Source organism: Phalacrocorax aristotelis, chromosome 8, assembly GCF_949628215.1.
Source record: "Phalacrocorax aristotelis chromosome 8, bGulAri2.1, whole genome shotgun sequence".
NCBI classification, from domain to species: Eukaryota; Metazoa; Chordata; class Aves; order Suliformes; family Phalacrocoracidae; genus Phalacrocorax; species Phalacrocorax aristotelis.
The window spans coordinates 3,183,383-3,209,362 of record NC_134283.1 but is presented as its reverse complement, the minus strand read 5'-3'; the positions used below and the strand labels follow the sequence as shown (position 1 = coordinate 3,209,362).

General features: G+C 52.1%; 2 protein-coding genes and 1 long non-coding RNA gene across 4 annotated transcripts; 2 read left to right on the top strand and 1 right to left on the bottom strand.

The window, feature by feature from the left end:
* Positions 1-595: 595 nt before the first annotated feature.
* COX4I1 (cytochrome c oxidase subunit 4I1) lies at positions 596-4,738 on the bottom strand. Its single transcript, XM_075101230.1, has 5 exons — positions 4,613-4,738; positions 3,665-3,744; positions 2,898-3,065; positions 1,623-1,754; positions 596-862 (listed from the first exon to the last, which is right to left on the bottom strand). Exons 2-5 carry the CDS (start codon positions 3,741-3,743, stop codon positions 726-728), a joined length of 516 nt encoding a protein of 171 aa, XP_074957331.1. The 5' UTR covers position 3,744; positions 4,613-4,738; the 3' UTR covers positions 596-725.
* EMC8 (ER membrane protein complex subunit 8) lies at positions 4,687-13,550 on the top strand. The gene is made up of 5 exons (XM_075101229.1): positions 4,687-5,133; positions 10,337-10,413; positions 11,855-11,924; positions 12,490-12,584; positions 12,878-13,550. The coding sequence occupies exons 1-5, from the start codon at positions 4,924-4,926 to the stop codon at positions 13,035-13,037; spliced, it is 612 nt and encodes a 203-aa protein (XP_074957330.1). The 5' UTR covers positions 4,687-4,923; the 3' UTR covers positions 13,038-13,550.
* A 4,193-nt stretch (positions 13,551-17,743) lies between these two features.
* Positions 17,744-25,158, top strand: LOC142060888 (uncharacterized). 2 transcript variants are annotated; one of them, XR_012661966.1, is made up of 3 exons: positions 17,744-18,056; positions 22,821-22,909; positions 24,339-25,158. It is a non-coding gene; the product is annotated as an uncharacterized LOC142060888 (long non-coding RNA). The 2 variants fall into 2 exon arrangements; XR_012661965.1 differs by lacking the exon at positions 17,744-18,056 and adding an exon at positions 20,532-21,267.
* The last annotated feature ends 822 nt before the right edge of the window (positions 25,159-25,980 follow it).

Below are 25,980 nucleotides of genomic sequence, written 5' to 3'. Positions count from 1 at the left end.
CTTAAGCCACAAACCAGAACTTGTTCAGACCGGGACATTTAATAAAAGCTGAGATGCTCCCACTAAATGCAGCATTTCTTTCCCTCCTCCAGCTGCGGCAATCCTGTGACGGGTCACCTCACGCAAGAGGCAAGGCACGAAACACGCAGTGGGGTTTCATCTGAACCTATTCTTGCCTGAACTAGATCTGTTAATTCTCCCTCTGCCTCCCTCGAGCCTGCACAGGACACCGGAGCAAGGTCTGCAGCCTGCCCGTGCTGCTGAGAGCACGTTCCCTTCACAAGGACAGACGGACGGAGCAGCGCTGATCCCCGCCGCACAACCTGCGCAGTTTGACTTGCGCCGCTGCCTTTTGGAGCGCCCATGTGCTATTTTTGGAGCAGTTATGGGACGCCAAGCCTCCGCAGGAGCTGGGATCTGTTTACCTTACGTGTAGCTCAGACCTCTGCGCCGTGGGATCTGCCGGCTGCACCCCAGAAACGTTCCCTTTAAGCAATTAACGCTGTCAATACACCAAGACTATCTGGGAAAGCTCTGCCCGTCAACCTGCACTACCATCACAACAAAAGGCATTTGAAGACCAATAAAAGGCAACTTTCAAGTTAACCAGACATTTATTAGCATCTATGTAGGTGGAGAGGTTGTTCCAGTACATAAGCAACGAGGTCACACACAGGTGATGGAATCATTTCATATTCAAGCAGAGCAGGTTCCACTGAGTTGCTTCATTTCTTCCATTCGTTCTTCTCAAAATCCCACTGGGAAGAGATGCCCTCCACGGGATTAATCCGCATGTCCAACATTCTCTTGGTCTGCATCGACAGCCACTCGTCAGAGAAGGTGTGCGGAATAGGGCCGTACACTGCAATGCAACGGCAGGCGGAATTATGTCGCGATACAGAACGAGCAAGTTGGGAACCGAGGTACAAGCTTCACTAACGAAAAGCTTTCCCCCTCCGCCCCGAAGCCACCAGCTTCACCATCATCCCTTCGACCCTCCGTTCCCTACATCCATTTCTAAGCGTTCAGCTCAGCCCAGATTCCCACATCAATTCTCTACCCGTTTTGTTCACCAGCAGAGGCGCGTACCGAGACAACAGCCTCTCCTGCTCTCGCCGCGAGCAGGTGAAGCCTCAAGACGGAGGGCAGCCCGTGTAACTGCGAGCTCAGCCTCACGGCAGCCGGAGGGCTCCCTCGAGGTCAGATCGTTCGCGGGGAACGCAGCCAAACGCGGCAGAAACCCAAGTCTTTACCACCAAGGCGGCAATAAGCCTTTGCGACAGCAGGTTTCACAGGGAGGGGATGCTCTGGGATCATTAGCGTTATCACCACTCTTTCCCCTTCCTTTCCTTCCCTCCCGGCAAAGCTCTCTCCACCACCTTCACCTTTCTACAAGGCAGCTTCCTGAATATTTATGCTACGTACCCGCTGATCTATGTGAAGTTACAACTCCAGAATTGAGTTTTCAGAGACTAACCAACAGCACCTGCCAGGAGGTCACCAGCACGGCTGTTCCATATACCATTCCGACCCCCTGGAGCAGAGACTTCTCCAATTTCCCATCAGGTATCAATCGATCTTGCTCTTCAGTCAAGAGGTAACACCGTACGGCATTTACTTACTATAACGTTTCTGCCAAATGAGGATGAGACCGGTTACGCCAAGAAAGAACAGCACTCCACCGAGGACGGTCTTCCATTCGTTCGATCCTCTGTTCATTTCTGCATAGGTCTCGTTAAATTTGATACGATACACTGGAGGAAAAAAAAAAGTTTTAAAAGCATCAAATCATTTCCTTTTACTATTCCTGCAACTCACGGGTAACACGCCGCTCTCCAGAGGGAGGCGACCAAAGCCTAAAGCTGACCAAAGGGGACAAGATGTTAAAAGAGCTTCTGAACTCACCGGCCTCGCCCGTGCCAAGACCAAGGCACTTGTGCCAAAGTCAATGAGTCGTGTTTCACCATCCCCACACGTGTTTCACCCCCCACCAGGTCAGCTTTAGTCTCCATTTTATAGCTTATTGTAAACTTGCGCAAAAGGTGCATTACAGGAGGAGAAAGAGAGCTCTCCCTCCTTCCCTCCAATTCCCAACGCAGTTATTGACCATAAACCTTCCTGGCACAAGCCATTTCAATGGGAACGCTGGTGGCTCAAAAGGCTTTTCCCTCAGCTTTGCCACTGAGGCCCACGGGATCCTGAGGTTCAGAACTGCATTTGGAGAGTCCTTATGAATATTTGAGCAGTACCCAGAAGAAGTTTAAGCCTTCTCCGTTTGACACGGGTGGACAGAGCACCGTCCCCCGCTCAGGTTCGCACTTGCGTGCCACGAGGGCAGTTAGAGAAGATGACACAGCTTTATTCGCAAGTCGGAACACGCGCCCGGCACTTCAATTCGCTGAAATTTGGTAATGCCAAAGTCAGTGGTCATTAACGTTCGAATACACGGGGCTTGTTTTACTCAGCTGGACCAACAACTGCATGTTGTTGTGACAAAGAGGTTTTCTTCTGGCTTGTTGAAAGCAGATGGGAATCAGGAAACATATTAAATATAATTATTATTTGTTTTCTAGAAGAGTTAAAAATTGCTGACCTTGACCTCAGGCACGTAACAGACACCATGGCAGGTGCTTCTACCTTTCTGAAACAGCACCAAGGATCCCAGGAGCACAAACCACCCATCTCCACTTGTGTCCGCACAAGGAGCTCCCTCGTGATTAACAAAGCTCCTTCACGGCTTCGCTCGCAGAGCCGCTGGAACGAGCAGGGTTTAACAGCTGCCTCAGCAGCCACCACTCGCGGCCGTCTTTCTAGTAAAAGTCATGAATAACGAACGCGGAACGGATCGGACCGCGCTGTATCTAGTTGTAGGGTTACTTAAAGGCCCCGTTACCTACATTCAACTTTCTCATCAACGGACAGAGCAGTCCAAGACGCCTTTTCCTTCTCTTTCAGTGCCTTCTGCTGAGCAGAGAGATCCCTTACAAAGGCCACTTCAGGCAGGGGAACATCACGGCGGTCGACGTAGGCTGGGAGGCTGAAATCCTCTGCTTTGACAACACCAGCTGCACAAGGGAACACAAGAGACAGCCGTTCAAGCTTGCGACTCCTGCACAAAAACCCCCTACTGGTTACAATACAAAAAAACCCAACAGCTCAGTCAAAAACGTGATGATGGTTAAGAAATCCTGGAAGGAAAAGGCTTCCAGATAAAGCATTCATCAGGGGGCGAGAGAGAGAGAATACTTAATGTGGGTGCTATTTTAAGATCGTAAGAATAATGCAGGAGGAGGATCTACATGAAAGGTAATACCCAAAGTTACTTTATTAATGTCTCGGCCATCTCTTTCTGGCTGTCACACCGATCACCTCCCCTACCAAACACCTGGAAGGCCTCTATACATTTCCCCGCCTTGTTTCTGCCTGGGCCTCGGCTCCTGCCGCCTCCCCTGCCTGCTCCTGTCTGGCCCTGCCTGCTCCTCCGCGATGCCACCTGCTGGCACAGGCCGCTCCGACACCTCTCCTGCCACCGGGCATGGCACCAGCCTCGCCAAACCCCCTCTCTCCCAGTTCTTTCCTTACCCAGCATCAGCTTTTTGTGTTCTTCCTCTCACGCACTCATTTTACCGTCCTTACTAAAAAGACCAAAGCAGCTGCCACCTACCGTGTCCATGCGCTCTCAGGCAGATGGAGGTGGAAATGGCTCTCTTCCCAATGAGGCTGAATGCCCTTGAAGCCAACATCCTGCTGGGACAAAACAGCAGCAGGTAAGCCAGCGTCAGGTGAAGACATCAAATGTACAAAGGTGAAATAACACCATTTTTCTGCTTGTCTGTGTTAAAAAAGACAGCCTAGAGGTTTCTTGTCCCTTCTCTGAAGAGCAGCACATCACACCGAACTGCTCCGGGCGTTTTAGGGGCATCTTCCCACTACAGCTACTTGGGCGAGCCTTCCTCTCCGTGCTTTCTTCCCACAGCCTCCTGTATTTTAGCCCAAAGGCACTCTCATGTTCAAGTCAGCCTTCCAGGATGCTTTTGCTCAGTAATAAGTCGTTCCTGGGGCAGGAGACCCAGGCAAGCCGAGCCTAAGCACATCTCGCATCCGCTGAGGAGACGTTCCAGCGATGAAAGACACCCGCAGCTCGGAGGGAAGGGCTGACACCCAGCTAACGGCTTCTCCCGCAGACCCGTGTGCCCACGCCAAGGCTCGCGGGAGCGGCACATCAGCACCAGGACACGGGTTTCTCACAGGCCCCTAAGCTCAGCTTAAAAACCTTGACCTCGACTAACCACACCACACCTCCCCGCCCCGCCCCAAGGCGAGCGCGGAGCCCGCGGCCCATGCCTGACCTTGGCGTGGAGCCTCCCCACACACACAAGGTGCTACCCTCGGCGGTGGCGCCTCGCACCCGCCAGGCGTGACGTCACACCGGCGATATGACGCCAAACCGATGCGGGACAGCGCGGAGACCCCCTTCGAGAGGAAGGGAGAAGGCCGTAGCGCTGTCGCAGCGCTCCCGCACCGACCCGGGCCGCCCCTCGGGCCGCGGCGGGAGGGTCCCTGCGCCCCCCATGTCCCCTCGCCCCCCTCCCGGCTTCCGCGGCCCAACGACCTGGCGACCGTCCTCTACGCCGGGCTGCGACCGGAAGGAGCCGCCAACCGGAAGCGCGGTGCACGCCGGGATACGCAGGGCGAGCAAGAAGCCGTAAAGGAGCGCCTCCTCCCGCCCTCCCCGAAGGGGCTGATGGGATGTGGTCGGACGGTCTCTCCTTTGCTTTTTACGACAGTGGCGGCAGCGCTTGGCGGCGTTTAGCGACAGTTGGCGGCCGGGCGGCCTGAGGGGAGGCGGCGGCACCGGCACCGGGACCGGGAGCGGGGCCGGCACCGGGACCGGGTCCGGGAGCGGGGCCCTGCCGCGGCAGGATGAAGCTGACCACCCAGGCCTACTGTAAGATGGTGTTACACGGCGCTAAATATCCGCACTGCGCCGTGAACGGGCTGCTGGTGGCTGAAAGGCCGTCGGGTGCCCCACGCCGCGACCAGGCCGGCCCCCCCTCGCTCTTCGTGGACTGCATCCCGCTGTTCCACGGCACCCTGGCCCTGGCGCCCATGCTGGAGGTGGCCCTCACCCTGGTAAGGCCGCGGGCCTTTCCCTGGGCCGGGGGTCGAGGACTGGGCACGGGGAGACTGGGCTCCAGGCCCCGGCTGGGCTCGGGGGAGCGGCCGGGTTGGGGGGGACCGGGGGCGCTGTGGTCACTGCAGGGTGTAGCCCTGACAGCCCTGCACTAGCAGTAGCGGTAGCTGAGTCTGTGGGGTGAGCAGAGTCTTTCCAGAGTGGGAATCCCCCCACTCCTGCCCCCCGAGACCTGTCTGCTGTATGGATTTCTGCTGCAGAAAACTACAGAGCTGTGTAGTTTTGTCTAATTTATTTTTCAGTGGGGTGAAACTGCTAGTCATATTGGTGTCATTATCCCTGAATAACTCCCAGAGGGAATGCACTTATTTGACAGCAGAGCTTTTCCCAGCTTACCTTTACAGAATCACAGAATGGTGGCGGTTGGCAGGGCCCTCTGGAGCTCACCCCATCCCACCCCTGCTGGAGCAGGCACCCCCAGAGCAGGGGCACAGGGCCGCGTCCAGGCGGGGGGTGAATGTCTCCAGGGAAGGGACCCCACAGCCTCTCTGGGCAGCCTGTGCCCCTGCTCTGGCACCCGCACAGGGAAGGGGTTTGTCCTCATGTTCAGGGGGAACTTCCCGTGTTCCAGCTTGTGCCCGGTGCCCCTTGGCCTGGCGTTGGGCACCACTGAAAAGAGCCCGGCCCCGTCCTCCTGACACCCACCCTTCAGATATTTATAAGCATTGATGAGATCCCCCCTCAGTCTTCGATTTAGGGCACTTAAAAGCAGTATCAGCTACTTGGTAAAGGGCAGGCTTGTCTCCAAGGATGAGTGTATAGATGCCTATAAGTACATATTTCTTAATCCATCTTGGTGTACTTTCCCCATTTATTGAAACCGTTAGCCTAAATAGGAAAAAAAACCCAAAGTCTCTTCATAGTGCAGGTCTGGCTTGGGTTTGAAATCTTACTCGGTGTGCCACAAGCTCCCTGTTGGTTAGCAAACCGGGGGCAGCTGAGCACTCCGCGTGACAATATTCCATCCCTCGCACACCGCTGCAGAAGAGTCTTGCAGTAAGTCGTCATGGGATAATCCACGGTCACCCCTGTCATTGCATAGGCAGGGTGAGAACGGTGTCAGGACCATAGAGCTGACATTTTCTAGTCTCACCCCCCTGGTCATGAACCAGGAGCAGTGGGGCACCGCTCCCTTCTACCTGGTGTTTGGGGAGAGCCCCTTTGGCAAAACCAGAAGATGGAGGGAGTGAGACATGCTCAGATTTTATTGTAATGGGGAGTTGGGGTGGGCTGGTGCAAACCAGGAGGCAAAGTGCTTTGGCACTGTCACAGTAGACATGGCTGCTGCTAAAGTGAGACCTGGGTGTGATCCGAGCTGTGGACTTTTCTATCTTTTTAAAGACTTGTCATTATCAACAGAAGAAAATCCATCTAGTTTTGGTACCTCTAAAAAAAACCAGCTCGTTTCTGATTGTTGCAGACTTCTTGCCCTAAATATTTCCCTTCATTTAATAGACTGCTTCATCAAAAAATAGTTATTTGTAAACAAATTCCCGTTTTCTCCGGCTGAGGTGATGTTGAGATCTTTCTGAAGCCTGGGTGTGATTAAACGCAGCCAGAGGCACAGGAATGGGGGCTGAGCCTGAGCCCTGCCCATTCAGGTTTGCCATATTGCTGTGGAGCAAGATTTGTCAGTCTGAAATATACTTACGCCAGCGTAACAGCGTAGGAGTTACACAGATATGTGTGCTACTAGCATAATAATTTCCTGCTTACGGTTTTCCTCGTGTTACTGCTTGGGAAAATGTAACAATACTGTTTATAATCGCTTTAATGTACGCAGGGCTTGACTTTACCTATTTGAACAACAGTAATTTGTTTTTCCTCTGGGAATGAGTAACTGGAAGTTGCTAGTGAAGTAAAAAATAACATGTATAGTACATTTAGTGTAGGGTTTGTCTTTAAATTAGAATTAGACGTCTGTTTTCAGGGTCAGTGGTGGTGAATTTTTGTGAACTTTAGGCCTTCAGTGTTGTTTTCTGGTGCAGATCTTGCTACAGGATTGTATTATTAGGAAATAAATCCTGTTTCTTGCAACATCTGAATTATCTTACCACATCTACAGTAAGCAGATTGTTACGGAGCCAAAGAAATGGCACTGTCTTGCGTATTTGCTCTTGGTTTTTGATACAAAATGTTAAAGGTTGGAAAGCCCTGGCATTTCCTACGTTAATTAGGACTTGCTAAGATGCATTGTGGTTTTCAGTCACATTTGATGACTCCTGTGATACTTGGCAGCTTTAAAACACAGTGTTTGACAAGAGCCCAGGGCCTTTTGCTCTAGTTTTTTTGTTTGTTTGTTTTAACAAAGGCAAAGGTGTCAATAAACACTGGCATGGTAGCTATGAAAATTGGATTTTATTGGTGCAGTGTTTAAAAGGAGGGCGCTCTCGCCTGTTCCGTACAATACAACGCGTGGCTACGGAATAAATCAGCAAGACAAGCACAGCTGAAACTCAACGTTTCACAGAATGGAGCGGTTTTGTAGCGAAGTGCCTCCATTCCTAAAGGATTTTGAGGCTTTGGCAGGCTTCAAAGGGATCTGTTTCTCTTCCAGTTCAATTACGGCTGATTCTTGGCCAAGCCCGTGGCCTGGTCACACGCGTGAGGGTTTTCTAGACCCAGCCCCACGAGTTTTACCTCCTCTTCTCTGAGCTGAATTATCCCAGAACATGAAACAGGAGAGATAGTCTCCAGAAGTAATCTGAAAACAGAGGGTACGCTTTCAAACGGACACGTCCGTGCGGTAACTTCTAAAAATTAGCGGTGCTTTAGCAGCAGCCTGGGTGCAAGGAATGAACGAAACTAGGTTTTATTATTAAACACGCAGCAGAGCTTGCAGGTGTTTAGCTCTGGAGGAGAGAGCAGAAGCGTGTGCGTTTAATTTGCACATTGCCTTGTCCGTTTGAAATCCCTTTCAAAAACGGAGTCATTAAAGAAAAAGCGAATTAAGTTTCACATGGGTTTTTTGGTTGGGTTGTTTTGTTTTGGGTTTGTTTTTCTGTGTGTGCCTTTGAGTTTCTCAGCTAATTGATGTGGTTTTGCAACCGCATCTTCTCAAAAAAAAAAAAGAAAAACCAACACACCAAGCAGCACTTCCCCCTCCGTTGGCATGGCTGGCTCCCCTCCGCCTGGGAGAGCGGTCAGCCAGCAGCAGGTTAGAGCCTTCCTCCTCCCAGGGCTCCTCCGAACCCCGCCGCCACCCGCCTTCGGTGGCTCCTCTTGCAGAAGCAGATTGGAGGGAACGCCGCTTTTGATTTTTCAGGGGCGACATGCGCCGTGTGGAAGCGAGACGTAATTTGTCCCTCATTGGCTTGGCCTCATCAGGGCTGGACGTGACTAAAAATAGCGGGGGCTAATTGATGCTAAGGCTGCCTGTGGTGACAGTGCCGTGGTTAGAGAGTGTTTGGAAATTGCAGGTGGAAACGGCTGTAGTTCCAAAAAGATTGTTGGGGTTTTTTTAACAGAAGCAATTTTTAATTACCACTTAGGAAACTGAGAACTTAAAAATCATACTCCTTTTTTTTAAAAGACCATTTCAGTACGCAACAAAAATTGATTTAGAACTAAGGTTTTTAATTTTTAAATTGATGGACTCTTTTTTTTCTAATTATTATTAATTTTAGTGTCTCGGCTTCTGGCTTTAATGCCAAGCTTTCAAGCCACTAACAATTAAAACCTTAGTCCCAAGCCCTCGAAATGGGTTTGTAATTGAAACAGCAGTTGGCCCTCAGCTCTACAGTGGGGCTACGTGGCTTTTTGGTTCTTTTTAAACCACGTAAATCCATGTCATCCCTTGTAGAGGAGGGATTATTTGCATGGCTTTGTTTATGCAGTCTAATACTATAATTATTGCTAAAAATGAGATTGATCTGACTTGCAGGATGTGACAGGTCAGCATCAGATTTATTTTTGGGCTCCGTTTTAATATCGTTGTTGAGGTTTTTTTGATGCACGCTCTCTAGGGACTGCAAAGGAAAATTCTAGCTGCTTTCTCCACTTCTGTTTTTCAGGGCTCTGTATTATGCTGACTCGATATCCTCAATTATAGGGAGAAACATCATATATATATATGTATGTATGTATTTTCAAAGCAAGACAGACTCAGCAGGAGGAATTCAGAGCCAGCAGAAAGCAGAAAGAACAGCAGCGTGCGCATGCTGAAACTGCACTTGCAAATAAACCAAAACTACATAGACTTCTGTACTTGTGTAACTCAAAAGTTGTGTAAATCGTATGCAAATAAATGCATATATTGAAGTATTTACATACAGGTGTTAACTAAGGAGGAGCTGCCTGGTCTGACCGTGTCTATAACAGAAATGAGAGAATTTATGCCAATAGTTCTTTCATCAAGCCTTTATCTTCAGGCTGAGCTAGAGAGTATATTTAGAAAAGGGTTCAGTTTTGACTGAAAGATTTTAGAGTGGAGAATCCGCCCACGTTGTTTGATAAGTTGCTCCAGCAGTTAGTAACCCATGCAGGTGAACTCTCAAAGAAAAACTATTTCATCGCAAAAACCTTTTTGTAACAGGGTGGGTTGAAGTAATGGTATCGGGACAAACCTTTTCTGCCTCACGTTTACCTTTCACATCAAGATTTATTTGCTTATTAAGGTTAAAAATGCTTCCACTTCAGCCTAGAAATGTTAGGTTAGAAATAAAATCCACAGGCTCTTTTTGAAATGGCAGCACAGTCACACATCCACGTGGGGAACGCTTTCTATCGTCTGTCAAACGAACACTAACAGAAAATAGCTGCAAACGGCGATAGGTACGAGCGAGTCTCCTCTCCCAGGCAGCGTTGCTGAAGCTCTTTACAAGTCCTGTCACTCAAATTTAGGCCAGGCTTTGACTGAGATAACGTCTTCCTCTTTTGCTCCATTTGATTAATGTTTTCCAGCATTCTAAGAACGTTCAGTTCGGTTTCTCTGTGCTAGTTAAATTAGCCAAACTCTGTGTGCGAGTGCGCACGTAAATACATATAAATATGTATATATTTAAAAAGCAATTGGCAAAGGTCTTGTAATGCTTCAACTGTGGTTTTATTTACAGGACAGACATGGGATTTCTTTAATTCTGTAGGGTTTTTTTTCTTTTTCTTTTTTTTTTCTGAGCTTAATTGTTCCAATTACTCTTTCAGATTGACTCTTGGTGCAAAGAGAATAGCTACGTGATAGCTGGATATTACCAGGCAAATGAACGCGTGAAAGATGCCAGGTGTGTTGGTGCAATATTTCCTTCTGTTTGCTCTTTTATGTTGTACTTTGTACTCTGCCAACAAAAATCATCGACATAAATCGTGCGTGTTGATTAACTTTGACAACTGTCATCTGGTTTCACATTGTCTTTGTGGGGCTGGTGGATATGCCCTTTGTTCAGGTGCAGAAACCCCAGTCTTTCCAGAATCACTCCTCTTTAGTGGATACTATAAAAGGCCAGTATTTGAATGACTGCCAACCAGTTTAATTACAGTTGTCAGGGAAATAGCCAAAATTTGCAGGCGTGTTTGCTTGTGCAGTACATGTCTTGTAAACCCAAATGACTCCGAGTATCTTTTGGAAAGTCTTTAGCAAGAATTGGGTCATTTCTGAAACTACTTAACTGTCCCCAAGTTTTACTGAAGCGTTTTCTTACATGGTAAAGGGACGCTCTTGAAATGGAAGATGATGTCAGTCAAGCAGAGGTATCTTTTTTTGCTTATTTTCCTCAGGATTAGTCTTTTTTTTTATTTTTTTCCCCTGCCAGCTAACTCAAATTACACAGCAAGCAATAAGGGGGCCTTCCTGTGGAGCCACGATGTAGTTGTAGATATGTGCGTCAAATATTTTCCCCGTAACTGTTAGACAAACCCAGTATAGGGACTAATGAGAGTATGTCATTCTTGCACTTAAAATAAATACAAACAGCTTGTTTAAAGTATTATGCTGTTCCTCAGTTATCTTGTTAATGTACATCCTTCCGTCTCAAGTGTGTTTTTTAAGGAATACTTGTGACCGCTGAGGTATCTAACAAGGAGAAGGGCATTGTTTGTCCTTGCCTTACAAGGGAAATAAATCTGCTGGAGCCCTTTTTATGGAGGAGATACAGTTTGTCTGTTCTCTTTGAGGTTTGAAAGAATATCACAGGCTTGTTTTTTGTTTGTTTTGTTTTGTTTTGTTTTTTAAACTGATTTCATTTCTGAAGATAACTGGCACCATGTAGAGATTGTCATCTTTGAAACATGGTAAAGGTTTTCCTTTAAAAGATAATCTGGTTTTGGTAGAGAAGCTGGGCAGTGAGCAGGTTCAAATGCAGACTGGGGAGGAAACTCGGTTTCTTTTTCAAATGCCTGCTGGGGCAAAGGTGGCTGAGCTCTTTGGGCTGGCGGAAGAAGGTAGGAGGCCGCAAAGTGTTGATCCCACATGAAGTCTGCAGTGAGCATTTTGCTGCTCAAAAAGCCATTGCCTGAGCATAGCTAAGATCCAGATCGTGCACTGGAGAGAGGAGCTGGGGTTTTCTTGGCTTTCTGACTTCAATCGAGTCTAGCATCAGCTTGATATCTTGTTCCTGTTTGTAAGCACGCAGCGTGATTTTCACATCTCCTTAAGCATATTTCCTGCTGGTTTCAGCTGAAATGTCATGGTTCAGATAACACAGTTACTTTTACCTTCTGCTGCAGTCCAAACCAGGTTGCGGAAAAGGTGGCCTCCAGAATTGCAGAGGGCTTTAACGATACAGCGCTCATAATGGTAAATTACTTTGTTTTGTCCCCCCCCCCTTCTGTATTGTTAATATTATGGCTGAGGTGTTGGACTAGCCATTTAAATGCCATTCTCCAGCTCTTTTAATAGTGAAATAACTAATTTTCTCTTTCCCTCCAAATGCTCTGGGGAAGTGATGCAATGACCTGTAGCCGACGAAGGTCTTAGTAAGCCTACAGAAGGACTGTGGTTAGCGCTCTGCTGTCTCAAAGGAAGCAGAGGCCTTCTCTGCTTGTGAGGCTTGAGCAAAGTGTTTGATTTCGCTTGATTTCGAAGTTAGTTTTCACTGACTGAGCAGTGTATTTATGACTTCAGACCCCCTTCTGCGACTTAAACTCATGTCTTATATGAAGCAAACAATGCCTTGCCTCCTTGCTGCAGTGACAAAGGATGCTGGCAGTTTAAGCATGTAAAATTTGGCTCATTTGAAGGTAGAACAGCGGATGAGTTAGTGTCAGGTGCCCTGTTTGTAAAAACTGACTTTGTTTGTTTAATCTCTCTACTTGAAATCTTGAGGAGGAGACTAAGGTGGTGTTTTTCTGTTGCACAACAGGTCGATAACACCAAGTTTACAATGGAGTGTGTAGAGCCTGCCATCCACGTGTATGAGCTTCATGAGAACAAGTGGAGGTGCAAGGACCCGCATGTGTGAGTAAACTTCAGTGTTTATTTGTGTTCGGGCAGTGAGGGAAAAACAGGTTCCCTGGCAAAGGGCAAAGCCTTGGCTGTGGTGAGTGATGCTGTAGGGCGGTGGGCGTGGCTGGCAGTGCTTTTAGAGCTGTTCTTTGCCGTAGTAAGAGAGAACAGCCAGCTTCTGCAGCCAGGCAGCGTATGACCACCGTGACCACGCTGCAGAGAGTGTGGCTTAATTTCCAGAGTAGACGAGGTGGTGGTGATTTTCTTTGCGATTACTTTTAATTCCTGGTTATTTTACATCCTAGTGATTTTTGTGAAGATTGGGCCGAAGCTCAGAGAATCGCTGCATCTCTCTTGGACAGCAAGTCCTACGAGACGCTTGTAGATTTTGATAATCACCTGGATGATATCAGAAACGACTGGACAAACCCAGAGATCAACAAAGCTGTCCTCCACCTGTGCTAGAGGGCTTTCTACTGACTAATTTACGGGCGTTCCCACTATGTACTGAAGAGAGAGAAAAAAATGCTATTTTTGAATGTAAATAGAATAATATTCAGTACCTTGTGTGGAGACCCGACTGATTAAAAAGGAGTGGCATGTCACACTGCAGAGTGATGTGTCCATAAGCCGTTGAATCTTTTTTTGTGAGATTCCTTGGAAGAGCTGCAAACTGTCAGTTACATCTGTCCTCGTGGACGCCGTCCCAGTTGTAGTGAATGTTGCTGTTCCTTCAAAACCAGAACTACTCCTGCTTGTCCCTACTGTTCATATTACAGATTTTTGACTAAGCTTTTCTAATCTTTAGAGTGATTACTTTTTAACGATTTATGGAAATACCTTTCACAAAAATCAGTCTTGTTCTCAGATGAGGCGTTTTAAGGGCAAATACATAAAATGTAAGGTTAACTGTTTCTTTTGGCCTGGTTTGGAAATGTCATTCTGTTGGCACAGTAAAATGCGAACTGCTGAGGACGATGTATGTGCTTGTGTGTCACCTGTTTTGCAGTGGTGTAGCGTGACGCAGCTGCAGCTCCAGAGAACGTGTTAAAGCAGCGTTCCCAAACGCTGCGGTGATTCCCGCTCTCCGCGGGCACGCGGCCACAGTTATTGCTTGAAAACGTTAAACCCAAGGTAAAAACAAATATTCACATAATGGTTTGTACAAGGGACTGGAAGGGCACTAATGAGTTTGGATGACAGTGCTAAAACGGTTTGAGCCTACAGAAGGAGGAGAGTGAAATACCTTATTAATTTTATGCAGTCTTTTTTGGGTTTTATAAAGAGGTCTCATTTTCAACTGGTTCATATGTTGTCCATTTAAGTAGGTCTAAAATATGTCCCTCCAAGTTGAAGGCAAGCAATCTGAGAACCTTGAATCAAGGAGCCTAGATACAGTCTAGCCTAGCTTCTGTCTGTCCTTCTAATTAATGCTCGTTTCTAAGAATAAGTTTACTGGATGGTGAAGCTTTACATCAGACTAGTCCAGTTCTTCACAGGTCTTGTGGCCTTACCTGTTGTGGTGGTTTGTCAAACTGTAGTTAAACGTAACCTCAGGCTGCAATGGTTTCTCTAGATTTCATTTCATCCTACCCAAAAATGTTTTTACAAGGAAGATCCAAATGTCCACCAAATGATCGGCCTCTCTCCAAGTTCCTGCTTTTTCCTTAGTGTTCTTACTTCTAAAACACAAGGGGTGAGATTGTCAAAACCTCTTGGTCTACCTCTGTTTCTATAAGCACAAGTTTTCCTCTCAGTCTTAGTGAGGGACGGGATAAGGCTAAAACCCCATCCTGAAGCAGCGAATAGAACCGGGATGCTCCAGTCGGGTCCTGCAGTTCAGATTCCCCAAAGCCACGAGGCAAGGTGTGAGGTTCAGCTCCCGGTCCAAGGAGGCGATGACAGTTTGTGGCCAACGGTTTGGCTCCCTACTATGCCACAGTAAGGCATGATGGGCCTTGCAAAAGGGGTTGGCACTTAAGTCAATAGTCTTTCCTAAGCATGAGTCAGATACACTTGCAGGAAAGGAAAATGTTTTCACTTGTTCAATAAAAACATGCACCTAGCTCGCAAGCAGCAAGATAAACACATTCCAGTGGCTGTTTTCCTACACATCCACAGCTGTATGAAAAGATACCCTGGAAACGGCAGCGCTCCGGCAACGTATGTTCCCGAGCAGAGTCTGCAAATCGCGCGCATGCCGCAGGAAGAGGACTGTTGTCTTACTTTGTACAAACGCCTCGTGAAATCTAACCCATTGTTCCAGAGGCAGATGTTATCTGAGCAAGACATGTTGCGTTCGTTATGCGAGATTGTCAGCATATAAGCTGGTACGTCTCCTGAGCCACAGGAAATGTATTTCTTACTCTTTGTAACTAGATGTCATAATCAAGCTTTGATCGTCTATATGTTAATACAGTCTAATCTCTCCTTGCACATATTTCCCCCCTCACCCATGTAAGACAAAGCAAAATGTGTATCATCAGTCTGTAACCTGATGGAAACGCTCCCTGTGACTAACCGTTGAGACACCTTGCAGGAAGGGGAGCAGCTTTTAATGCTTTGTCTTTCCCTGTGGTGGGTTTTTTTTTTTTTTTTTCTGTCTTCTGTTTGCTTTAAAAGAGGTCCTGGGAGTGTTTTGCCCTCAGTAGAAACCCAGGCTGGCTTTAAGCAAAAAGGACAAGCACCGTGGTGCTCAGATCTTATCTCACCTGTCCTATTTGCATTGAAGGCTGGACAAAAGGCAGCAATTTCATAAAGGCAAGGCAGCCTGCAGCCATGGTGGCTCTTGTGAAAGAATGAGGAAGCTGCTGGGCTCAGCGAAGGCTGTGTTCCCCTTTCCTGCTGATGTACCAAGCCTACCTGCAGGAGCACATGCTGCTTTCCTGGCTGGTGGATCAGCTGGATTCATCGGAGGCATTCAAGGTAACTCCTTTTGAAACTTTTGGGGAGGAAATCTTGGGGAAGGTGGTTGCAACTCTGTTGCTGGAGCCCTCGTGGCACTGGGAATGGGTGTCTTACTCTGTTTTGTTAGCAATTAATCACATGCAAGGTTATTTATTCCTCACCCCCCCCAGTATTCACCAAGATTCAGAGATGTGGCATTTGTGCCTGCCCAGATGTTTAACCAGCTCTTTACCTCATCCATAGGATCTCAGGCACTTAGAAATGCAAAATTCTTCCCGTGTGGGATTCTTTTTTTTTTTTTTTTCACTCTCAACCCTAATATTTCAAAACAGTAATAAACAGACCCCGCAAGTATCTGAAAATACCAGTACAAAGTGCTTGGGTTTCTGAGTGGGAGGATGCACGCTACTCTTTGCTGGCTCCACGCGAGTGTTCGCCTTGAATCCTTTAGTCACAAGGGGGAGAAGGAAGAGCCTTGAGCACACGTAGCTTTAAGCACCCATTCAGTTTGAAATCAAGGATCAGAGTGACCTGAGACGCAGCCAGGCACACCACGAGGCAGTGTTCCCTGGTGTGCCACCAGCTGATGGCTCAGGGCACTTACAGCTGTGGTCAGAAACTCCACGTACAGATTCAGCTTGAGAAACCCAGAAGGGAGCAGAGAGTTTGGGGGGCCCGTAGGCATTGTTTTCACCAAGAAATGAGACTGCCTTAAAATTGCTCAGAGAATCAGTGGCTGGTTGGGGCTAGGTGCACGGTGGGAATGGTCCCTGCTCCTCCTGGCTCATGCGGTGTCACGAGTGGGGAGAGCAGATGGGTGGCAAGAGCCAAGACATGTCTTTGATCAGCTGCTCACGCACATAAGCGAGATACGTGTTCCTAGGGAACGCACCGGTGCCGTGTTCTCTCTGAGCTCGCCGCTCTGTGCGTATATGAGGGCTTTGGGGTTCCTTTCTTCATTCAGCAGGCGAAGCAGCCTGCTGCTGGAGTTTTTCCTCCCTCCCATCTGCCAGCTGAGCTGCTCGTGGGATGTTTCCTAGCCTATGTCAGCGTGAAAACAAGCAAAGACCTACCGCGTAACCTGTTTCAGCTCATTAGAGCTGATGTGGGTGCGGGAAGCAGCCGAGTGGTTCAGCTGACAGGACAGAGGAGCCGCAACCTCTTTGCCTGACACAGCTGGAGCCGGGGGCAGAGTGCTGTGCAGAGCCCAGCCCCGCTCCGCATGGCGCTGCGGAGCTGCACCGCGAGGGGCGGCCCCCTGCCCCCAAGAATTTCTTATCTAAGCGGCAGAGACGCACGTCACCGAAGAGAGGTGACAGTGACAGATGTAGGAAGCAAACCTGGGTCTCTCTGCTCCCTGGCTAGAGGCCTAATCGCTGCACTTTGCTGCTGCTGCTATTTGTAAAACGTCTCAAGATGCTCTGGTGGAGGGCATTACTGATACGGAAAGAGCACGCGAATGCTAATGGAGGAGGCTGTTAGTGGGGTGGACTTGCGGTTGACTGCAGCTTGGAAAATGGCCTCAAGGGGAAATGCGCTCAGCGTGCATTTGTGAGCTGCTCTTCTAGTTTGTGTTTTAATTCAGCTGCAGCGGAGCTGGGTCGCCCACCCTTGCCTGTAGGAACTGTAGTGAGCTGGTCGGGATCGGACAGAGCAGGCTGGGCAACCTGCTTCCTTCCCGTCCTGCCCAGGCTCCGTTACTCCTGACTAGAGTTAAACGTCTCAACACGTCGTACTCCTGCGCTGCAAACCCCCTCGTTTGCTTTACCCGTCACCCTGCAACTAGCCCTGCCGCAGCAGGCAGCGATTTCCCTCTGCCAAAGTATCCGCTGAGGACTTTATCGATTTCTGGTTGTTTTTTTTTTTTTACTGTCGCTTTTAGACCACATTTTCACCCAGCCTTCTCATCCAAAAGTACACCCTAGATGCTTATTTTCCTTCAGTTTTTCAGCCGTCGCCCTGTGAAAGGCGGCAGACACGGATTTCGGAGAGGACGGAGGCAGGTTGCTGGCCAGGGTTTCCAATACACGGGACCGCGTGAAAGGTGAAAGCGGTCCGTGCTCCTGCGTGGCGAGCTTGGCGCTTCGCAGTCTGCCGGAGCTGGGATGAGGCAGACAGGGAACGGTGCTCTTAAAAATACCCGGTAGGTGGGCTGGTGGGGGTAACGGGTAACTCCTTGAGTGCTTCCAGGCAGCGCCGCACTGGCTGCAGCGTGGCAGCACTTTAGCTGGATGCGGGCAGGACCGGTGCCAGGGATGTCCTGGTCTGCGCAGCATCAGCCCACAAGGGCCACGAGAAACAACGCAGCCCTTCCTAGAAATGTGCTTCAGAGCTTAAAAGATGGACCTAATTGAAAAAATGTATCGTGGTTGTACCAGGGGATAAAAGGGAAAGCTGAAGCAAGATAAACCTGGAGCTCAGTGAGCCGAGGAGCGCGGCAGCCGTGGCCAGGTCCCTAAGCCAATTCCCAGCCACGGCCTCCCAGCTGCCCGCCGAATCCATGCCCGACAGGGAGGCGGCTTGCCCTGGATGCAGGTCTGGCAGGAGAGCCCAGCACGCTCTGGTTTTGTACTTCAGGTACGTGCTCGCTTTCTGCTTTGCTTCCTTATCCCCCGCCACGGCAGCTCCTGGCTTGCTCATGAGGGCTGCTGCCGTGGCCCAGTGGATTTTCTTCGGGGGTGTTTTCTGCCTGCACGGTTCCTGACGGTTGTTCAGTCTGCTGGCCCTGCCAAGAGCCTGTGCTTGGGGAATGCTGGAGCTGCTCCAGTTTCCCTGGAGCCTACATCTTCAGTTGCTTCCTCGTGACATCCTCCTCCCTTCCCACGCCTGGCATCCCCTCCGGGTACCGCTCGCCTGCCCTGGATGGCTGCGAGCCTCTTCCCAGCACAGGGGCTCCGGGAGGGGGTTTCTTTTCCCCTCCCAGCACCTCGTTGCCACCTCCAGCTTCAGCAAGTCCCATGCAACAGCCCTGCAGCCCCGCTTCTAGGGCAATTTCTGAGCCAGGCTGGGACCACTTCTTTCCCCTGCTTGGGGCAGAGGGGGGAGCAGGCAGCCTCGTTGGTCCGTTAGCACAGAGCCAGGGTGACGTGTTGCCTGCGTTAGCAGACCCTGAGACTCTGTGACCCAGAAAGCTGCTTCTCACCCCTCCTTTCTAAAACAAGCCCAGCGGGTGTTTGCAGGAGCAGCCCCTTCGAAGGGAGCCGGCAGAGCAGCTCTGTGGTGGGCTCTCTGGGCTCTGCTCTGCCAGACTCTCAAACTGAAGCTTTTCTTGTGGCCGGTATTTGCAAAACACATCCCTCTCCCTGCGGTTCCTCTGGCGTCTGGGAAGCTGTGAGCTCACCCGGCCCTTTCCCTTCCAGCAAAGTTATGAGGTTGCCCTCTGTCCTCACCCTCTTGTTGGTGCTTCAGCCCTTTCCACCTCCTCTGCACCCAGGCAGGATGGGGCCGGTTGGTTGGGGAGTGCTGAGCCTGGGGAGAGGAGCAGCCTGGCTGCCAAAAGGCCACGGCCAGAACTGGAAACCAGTCACCAGCCACACCAGAGGACTGCCCAGGGTGTTTCCCTGGGCTGTAGAGACATGTCTTCACCTGGAGAGGTCAGCCAGCTCCATACTGACCCACCAAGGAAGCTTTATGAGCCCACTTTCTTCTTCCCCCTGGCCTGCTGGCTCTTCGTGGGATTTGGCTGGTTGTCCTAACGTGTTGCTTGGCATGTCACAGCCCTGCCACAGGCAGCAGGAGCTCCTGGGAGGGACCCGGAGCAGAGGCAGGCTGCATGAGGGTCTCACGGTGCCTGTGGAAAGGGGATATCTGGCCCGTGGGGCTGTTCCCGTGCTCGGGTCCCAGCTCTGCCTAACCCTGGTCATCCGGGGGCCTTCTCCAGCAGAGAGTCCCCACGCCATACCCAGCCTCCTTGAGGTGGCCAGCCCCTACCCAGTGAGCTTGCCCGAGCCTGTCTTCGCTTCCCAGCCGGTGGGGAGGAGAGGAAGGGGTGTGCGATGCTGTGTTTGTGCCTATCGGGTGTCGCCACACCAGCTGGAGCAGTGCTGCAGCCCGCAGAGCTAACCACAGTTATTTTAGCAGGCTGATGTTTATGTTTACCTCCCTGCTGCAGCAAGCCATCGCTCTCGGTTGCTCACTATTTTAGCAACAGCCGCTGCTCCAGGCCAGGCTAATTCCAGCCCTCTTGGGTTTGGGGCTGTTTGTTCTCACCCAACAGCGGCAAACAGGTAGTTTTGGAAGGAGACGTATCAAATGTGAAGGGGGAGGATTTCTGCAGCTTAGACTGGATTTGTGCTGCAGTGTCAGGGCTGTCGGTGAGGGGTCCCCGGCCTCAGGGGATGCTGCATGCACTGAGGTTGGGACTGGATCTGGGAAGACAGGGCTTGCCAGGCTCTGGCTCGGAGCTTGTCCTCCAGCTCTTGGAGTCTGCAGCTGAACAGGGGAAAAAAAAACCCGCATGAACCAGTTCATTTGTCTGTTTTTCTGGGGCAAAACTGGAGCCATGGGTTGGAAACATCTCTGCTCTGGCCCTTTATCCAGGACCGGTGCCTGCAGCCAGGGTGGTGGCCTTTCCCCCGTGCTGCCTGCCTGGCTCTTGAGTCTGAAACTTTGCAATAACTCACTTCTTTGAGAAATTGGAGGAGCCAGCTGGGGGAGGAGATCAGCCCTTTCTATATTTGTGATTTTCACCGAGCATGGCAGGACCAGGCCAGCAGAAACTGGAGCAAAACCACCCATTTCCCCTCCCTGTTCCCCTTTATGCCCATCCCAGCAGGGCTTGGTCTTGTGTGTGGGACTCTGATCTCACCGGAGACCTCCCAGGCTCCTGGGATCAGCTTGCTCCAAATCCCCAGGCAAAGTTCAAAGCTTTCCCTTCCTTCCTGCCTGCAGCCACGGGGTGTTTAATGTGCAGGCAGCATTCCCTGCACGCTGGCGCCCTGGATGTGAACCGCTGCTTTTCAGCTCTGTCTGAAAAGGAGCCGTCTCAGGGCCTTGCCTCCTAATTGTGGAGGAGGTGAACATGAAAAAGACTCTGGCTGCGCTTAATGCAGGCAAAGGCGGCTGCTCTGGAGGCAGAGCCTTCGCCCAGGCATCCTCACAGCAGGGTGGTACCTGACCCAGAGCTCTCATCCTGGGGGTGGTGAGAAACCCTCTGCCTGGTGCTGTTCCTGCTGCCAGGCTGGTTTTAGGGCTGGTGGGAGGGGAGAAAGACCTGTTTCTGGGAGCTGGAGAAGATGAAGATGCTCCCAGAGGCTGGGAGCATTGCTGCTCTCTAGACATTAGGACCTCAGGGCTGCTGGTGGGTCCTGCTGGAGCTGGGTGTAATACACCCATACCAAACCAGTACTTGCCTTTCTAGGCACTCGGTAGCCCATCTGACCGCGTGTAGGGATGCTCGGTGGTCCAGTGGCTTCAGCTGCAGGCCAGGGGCACTCCTGCTCCTCTCTCTCTAAGCACCAGGCTGGATTGTGCAGCGGGGTGAGAGTAAAGCAGCGTTTCTTCATCCCCCAAGGGCTTTGCTGGGCTTGGATGGGGCTGGAGGGGGAGATGGATGGGAGGAGCCGGGACTCCACTAACCTGATTAACCAGGTTAAAACCCAACCTTGCAAAAATCCAAGCCGTCTCGCTGCAACCTCCTCCTGCCCTCCCAGGGTACGGCTGGTCCTAAGTGGGACCCCCACCCCCCCAGCCTCACGCCCCCGCTCCCCTCCCGCATCCCAGAGCAGCCAGGCATGGTGGGGAGGTGGGATGCAAAGGCAGGCATCGCGCCTCCGGCTCCCGGGACCGGGTAAGTGTCACCCCCTCAGAGCACTGCGGCCGGCTTCGGCCCCACTCCCCCTCCCTGGCACACCCCCAGCCCCGCATGCCAGCCGAGCATCCCCCTTCGGCCGCCTGGGCAGCACGGCCGCCGCTCTAGTGACGCTTGCGATGAGCGTCTGGGGGTTTTTGGAGCGTGAACTCGTCGGGAATGCAAATGCTTCTTGGCCTGGTGCCGGCGTGGGAGCAAAGTTGAAGCCCTAGCACGCACCACCAGAAGTCCTGCTGAAATACTGATGGGGGGGGGGGGGGGGTCTCTCCCAACAGCGCGAGCAAGCGGTGCTGGCGTTTGGCCGTGGTGAGGACACGGGGCTAAAAGCCAGTGGTGGTGGGGAGGGGGCTGCTGTGTCCTGCAAGGACTTGGTCACAGGGGTCTGGTCCCAGAGGAGACCTTCCCTGTGCCCTGGGACTGGGTTTGCCCTGCACAACCCTCCTCTGGCCCCGGGTGGCTGGTGGTGTGACCCACCAGCAGGTGCCAAAAACAGGAGAACTCGCCTCAAAACAGGTTTCTTGATATTTGGGCAGCTGCCACGATAGCTGCAAAGAGGGGGTCCCGGGGGGGGGTCTGCTCCTAGCCCTGTCACGGCTCCCCGACTGCGGGGGTGTCACAGCTCAGGGTGCCTGTGGGGAGCTGATAAAAAAAAAATGCAGAATTAAAACCAGCAATGGCAAGTTCCCGCTTCCCCTTGCCAGCTGCTGCTGGGCCACTTCAGGGCTGCTTGGAAAGGCAAAATAAAGCCACGGCGGAGGTCATGCGGGGGGGTTGGGGAGGGGGTGGAGGATTTACTTGGCTCTCTGTGGGCCCCCGAGCTTGGAAGAGCCAAAATGAGTCACTGACCCTCATCCCAATAAGCTTTTCCCAGCAGCTGTGGGCAGGACGGATGCAGATTTCCCAGCAAAGGGATTTTTGCCCAGAATAATTTTCAGTATCTTAAAAGAAAAAAAAAAACCCAAAAAACCAATGTCCCGCAATGGGAATCATCCACCCAAAAGTCCTCAGGTCATCAGGGATGTCCAAACGGAGCAGGACCATGTGCTCCCTGGCAGCACACCCCCGACTGCCAGCGGCTGCTCCGGCTCGGCCCCGAGGGAGGCGGCCCCGGGCACGAGGCTGCAGCCGAGCATCCCTCTACTTCCTGCGCGTCGGCTCAGGCTTTTCTCTGCAAACACCATTCGCCTTCATAAATAACAACCTGGTTCCTCCTGCTCACGACCTTCTCGCTTGCAAATGTTTGGGAGCAGAGAAGCTGCGATGGGACTCCCCACCCATCCACAGGCTCCTTCTCCACCCTCCCAAAAAGTTCCTCCTGAAACTCGGTGGCCGAGATTGAGTCACTAAAACACCGTGACATCACTAGCGGTTTTTGCTAGCGAGCAGCCGTGCTTCCTGTTATGCCCAGTGCTCCCACAGATATACATATATATATATATATGTACGCATAGGTGCGTGCTTTTAGCAAGCAATCAAGTTTGCTCTCCTTCTTCCCGGCATCGCTTCCCACAACCCTCGCCTCTCTTTTGCAGCGCCAGCGGCGAGGACCGGCGGCGCAGCTGGGGAGCTGGGTCCTGCTAAGAGGATGAAAACATGGGGCTCAAGTTATCCTGCCTGAAAGGTAAGTTTGGGGGGATGATGGGGTTTCTCCTGCTCCGTGAAGGCATCTGGGGGTGGTTATATATGGAAGAGCCTTAGGTATTTCTGCCGAGGGCAGGACTGGTGTGGTTTGGCGTCCTGGTGGCATTTAAGCAAGTCCCATGTGTGACACGTTGCTCGTGCATCGCCCCAGAGCTGCTTTCCCCATCCCCTACCCTATAAAAAAATAGAAGGGTCTGGTCCTCCGCTTGTCATTCCTGTATCCTTTGCTCTGAGCGTCCTTGGGCTGATGGTATCTGTCAAGAAATCAGGTGGGAAAGAGCCAGCATGGATGTCATGCCCGGGGTACGGATGGGGTGCTCGGGGCCAGCCCGGAGGCTGGGAGCCTCCCATCATCCTTCATTGCTCTGCTTCCCCCAGGGATATTCCAACCCAGGAGCTTTCTATCCTTCTGCTTTCTCCCAAACTTCAATTTTCTTAATGGAGTTAGGCTGGGGATGGCGGCAGCGCTGTCTGCCGAGAGAGAAAAGCAGGAGCTTTTAATGCTCCTGGCCTCACTGCATCGGGTGCGCGGGGCAAAGGCTGGATATCACATCTCCCATTAGCTCCGTATCCCAGCGCTGACCCCTGAGCAGCTCGTATTAATCATCCTTGGAGTCATTAAGGATGGGAGCTAACGAGCATGCCTCTCTTCAGACACAGAGCTGCTTCTTCCCTGGCTTTTCCCAAGCACAAACGCTACGTGAGATGCTGGCTGTGATGGGCATGGCTTTGAATGTGTCACCCAAAACTGAGCTCTGTGCCTGTCTGCCCCCTCCCCGTGTCAGGGATGCTGGTGATGTGGGGTCTGGGGCATTTGAGGGACTCATAGACCACCCCCAGCCCAACACAGGGTGGCTAAGAGGGGAAACTGAGGCACTCAGGGAGTCCTTGTCCTGCCCCAAATCCAAGCCAGAGCCCAAAATATCCCCCCGCTCCTCCAAACCCCTCAGGCGAGCTTGGAGTCTGCAATAAAATAAAAGATCCCCCCCTCTTCCAGCCCCCTTACGTAAGGCAAGGCTTTATCCTTAATTAAAAAGAGATTAAAAATATCAGTGTCTGTCCCCTCCGGGCATTTTCCTGCTTGGGAAGAGCTGAAACCTCCCTGGCTGCTGCCTGCGCCGCGCAGGGCTTTTCTTCCGATTAAAAAAGCAGATTAAAGCGATCTGCTCCCCGGGGGGGGCGGGCAGGCGGTTGGGGGGTGGCTGCGGTCTCTGCCTCTATCGAACACTCCAAAATCCAGGGTGGGGAGGGGGTGCGAGGCTGCACCTGGCTGCAGAGGTGGCTGTGGATTCTCTAGTGGCTCATAAGGCATTGAGTTGGACATGCAGAAGGGCAGGGAGGTAGGGGATGCCGCAGCACCGTGCCTGACCTCCTCTTCCCCTTGGTGACCCCCTCCCCAACTTCTGCAGGCTTGAAGACGTGTGTGAGCAGCGGGAACGGCAGCGACAGGACCCCGGCGGCATCCCAGGGCGAGAAGCACCTCCACGTGCCCTCCATCATCGTCACGCCGCCCACGCCCACAGGGACCATGCTGTCCCGCGAGGCCCGGCGGGTGGGGGGGCCGCTGCCGTGCAGCCAGTGCTGAAGCTCAGGGACCGGGGAGGGGGGACGCCAGCCCAGCAGGATCTCTCCCCGCTCCACCGGGATGGAGCCGCAGCCACCGGGATGCAAACTGGCCAGATCCAGCACCCCAGGAGCTCTGTGGGGACACGCGGAGCACCCACCACACGGGTGGGTTTGGACACCAGTGACTGGTTTTTCTCTTTTTTCCTAAAAATGCTGGGGAGGGGGTAGCAGTGCACAGCTCCTCCCCGGTGAATAAAGCCCCCGGGGCTTCGCTCCCCCTGGTTTGGCACCCACTGCCTCCCTCAGGCTGTGTTGACAGGGCAGTGGGTGGGCTGTCCCGTTCCCCCCCCCCAAAAAAAAAAACCCCAAAGAGAGCCCTGTGCCGGATGGGGGGGCCAAAAGCGGGGTACACACACCCTCACACTCCAATCCCACCTTTCTGCCCAGACTGAAGAAACCGGTTGCGAATGACACCGGAAAAATGAACTCGGTGTCGCCTGCAACCCACCGTCATGGCCCCGTGGGATCGGCCACGTCCCGGGGAGGGAGCCGGGGGCGACGCTTCCCGGGGAGCGGCGGCACCAGAAGCCGGCGGGAGTGTGAAAGCAGATGGAAATTTAATTTTTTAATGACAGCAGCAGATGGCAAAAGACACGCAAGTGGAATCGCAGCATGGAAGGAGCCGTTTATAGAGCGACTGGTGGAGTCGCGGCGTGTGCCGGCGGCGCGGCGGGGGCCGCTCGGTTAACGGAAGGAGGGGGGTGGTGGGACACTCCTCCTACAGCCCCCGGCGGTGGGTGGATGGGGGGGACCCAGGGATTGGCCCTCCAGCCCAGGGGTGCCCCTGGGGCAACACTCACCCCATGGGTCGGGGGCGCTCCCATGGGTGCCTGAGGTGGTTGAGGAGGGGGATTGGGGAGAGCAGGCATAGTCTGGGGGGGTTTCTGTTTCCATGGCAACCTGCAAGCCAGGCTGCAGCCCCCCCCCAGCCCCAAATCACCCAGAGTGGCAGGGACAAGTGGCTTCGGCCGCTCGGGTGGGCTGGGCATGAATGGATGGAGGGATGAGGGATGAAGGGAGGGATGAGGGATGGATGGATGGATGGATGAGGGATGGCTCGAGGGGGGGATGATGTGGTGCACAGACAGACAGCAAGATGAGGGCTGAGTGCTGCTCTGAGGTATAGATGAGTGGGTGGAGGATGGATGGAGGCCTGGATGGATGCGTGGGTGGGTAGATGGAGGCGTGGGTGGGTGGGTGGATGGATGGAGCCGTGGACAGGTGGGTGAGTGGGTGGGGTGGAGGCATGGGTGAGTGGATGGTGGCATGGGTGGGTCACTGGATGGATGGAGGCACGGGTGAGTGGGTGGATGGAGGTGTGGGTGGGTGGGTGGATGGATGGAGGTATGGACAGGTGGGTGAGTGGGTGGGTGGGTGGAGGCACAGGTGGGTCACTGGATGGGTGGATGACAGCAGGGACAGATG

What these genes read in the sequence shown, in the direction of transcription:
- COX4I1 (XM_075101230.1), bottom strand. Translation starts at nt 3,743, where the DNA reads ATGTTGGCTTCAAGGGCATTCAGCCTCATTGGGAAGAGAGCCATTTCC. An exon ending in CGTTGATGAGAAAGTTGAAT is followed by an intron (nt 1,755 to 2,897) that starts GTAGGTAACGGG and finishes TTTTTCCTCCAG; the next exon opens with TGTATCGTATCAAATTTAAC. An exon ending in CATTTGGCAGAAACGTTATA is followed by an intron (nt 863 to 1,622) that starts GTAAGTAAATGC and finishes GTTGCATTGCAG; the next exon opens with TGTACGGCCCTATTCCGCAC.
- EMC8 (XM_075101229.1), top strand. Translation starts at nt 4,924, where the DNA reads ATGAAGCTGACCACCCAGGCCTACTGTAAGATGGTGTTACACGGCGCT. An exon ending in TGGAGGTGGCCCTCACCCTG is followed by an intron (nt 5,134 to 10,336) that starts GTAAGGCCGCGG and finishes TTACTCTTTCAG; the next exon opens with ATTGACTCTTGGTGCAAAGA. An exon ending in ACGATACAGCGCTCATAATG is followed by an intron (nt 11,925 to 12,489) that starts GTAAATTACTTT and finishes GTTGCACAACAG; the next exon opens with GTCGATAACACCAAGTTTAC.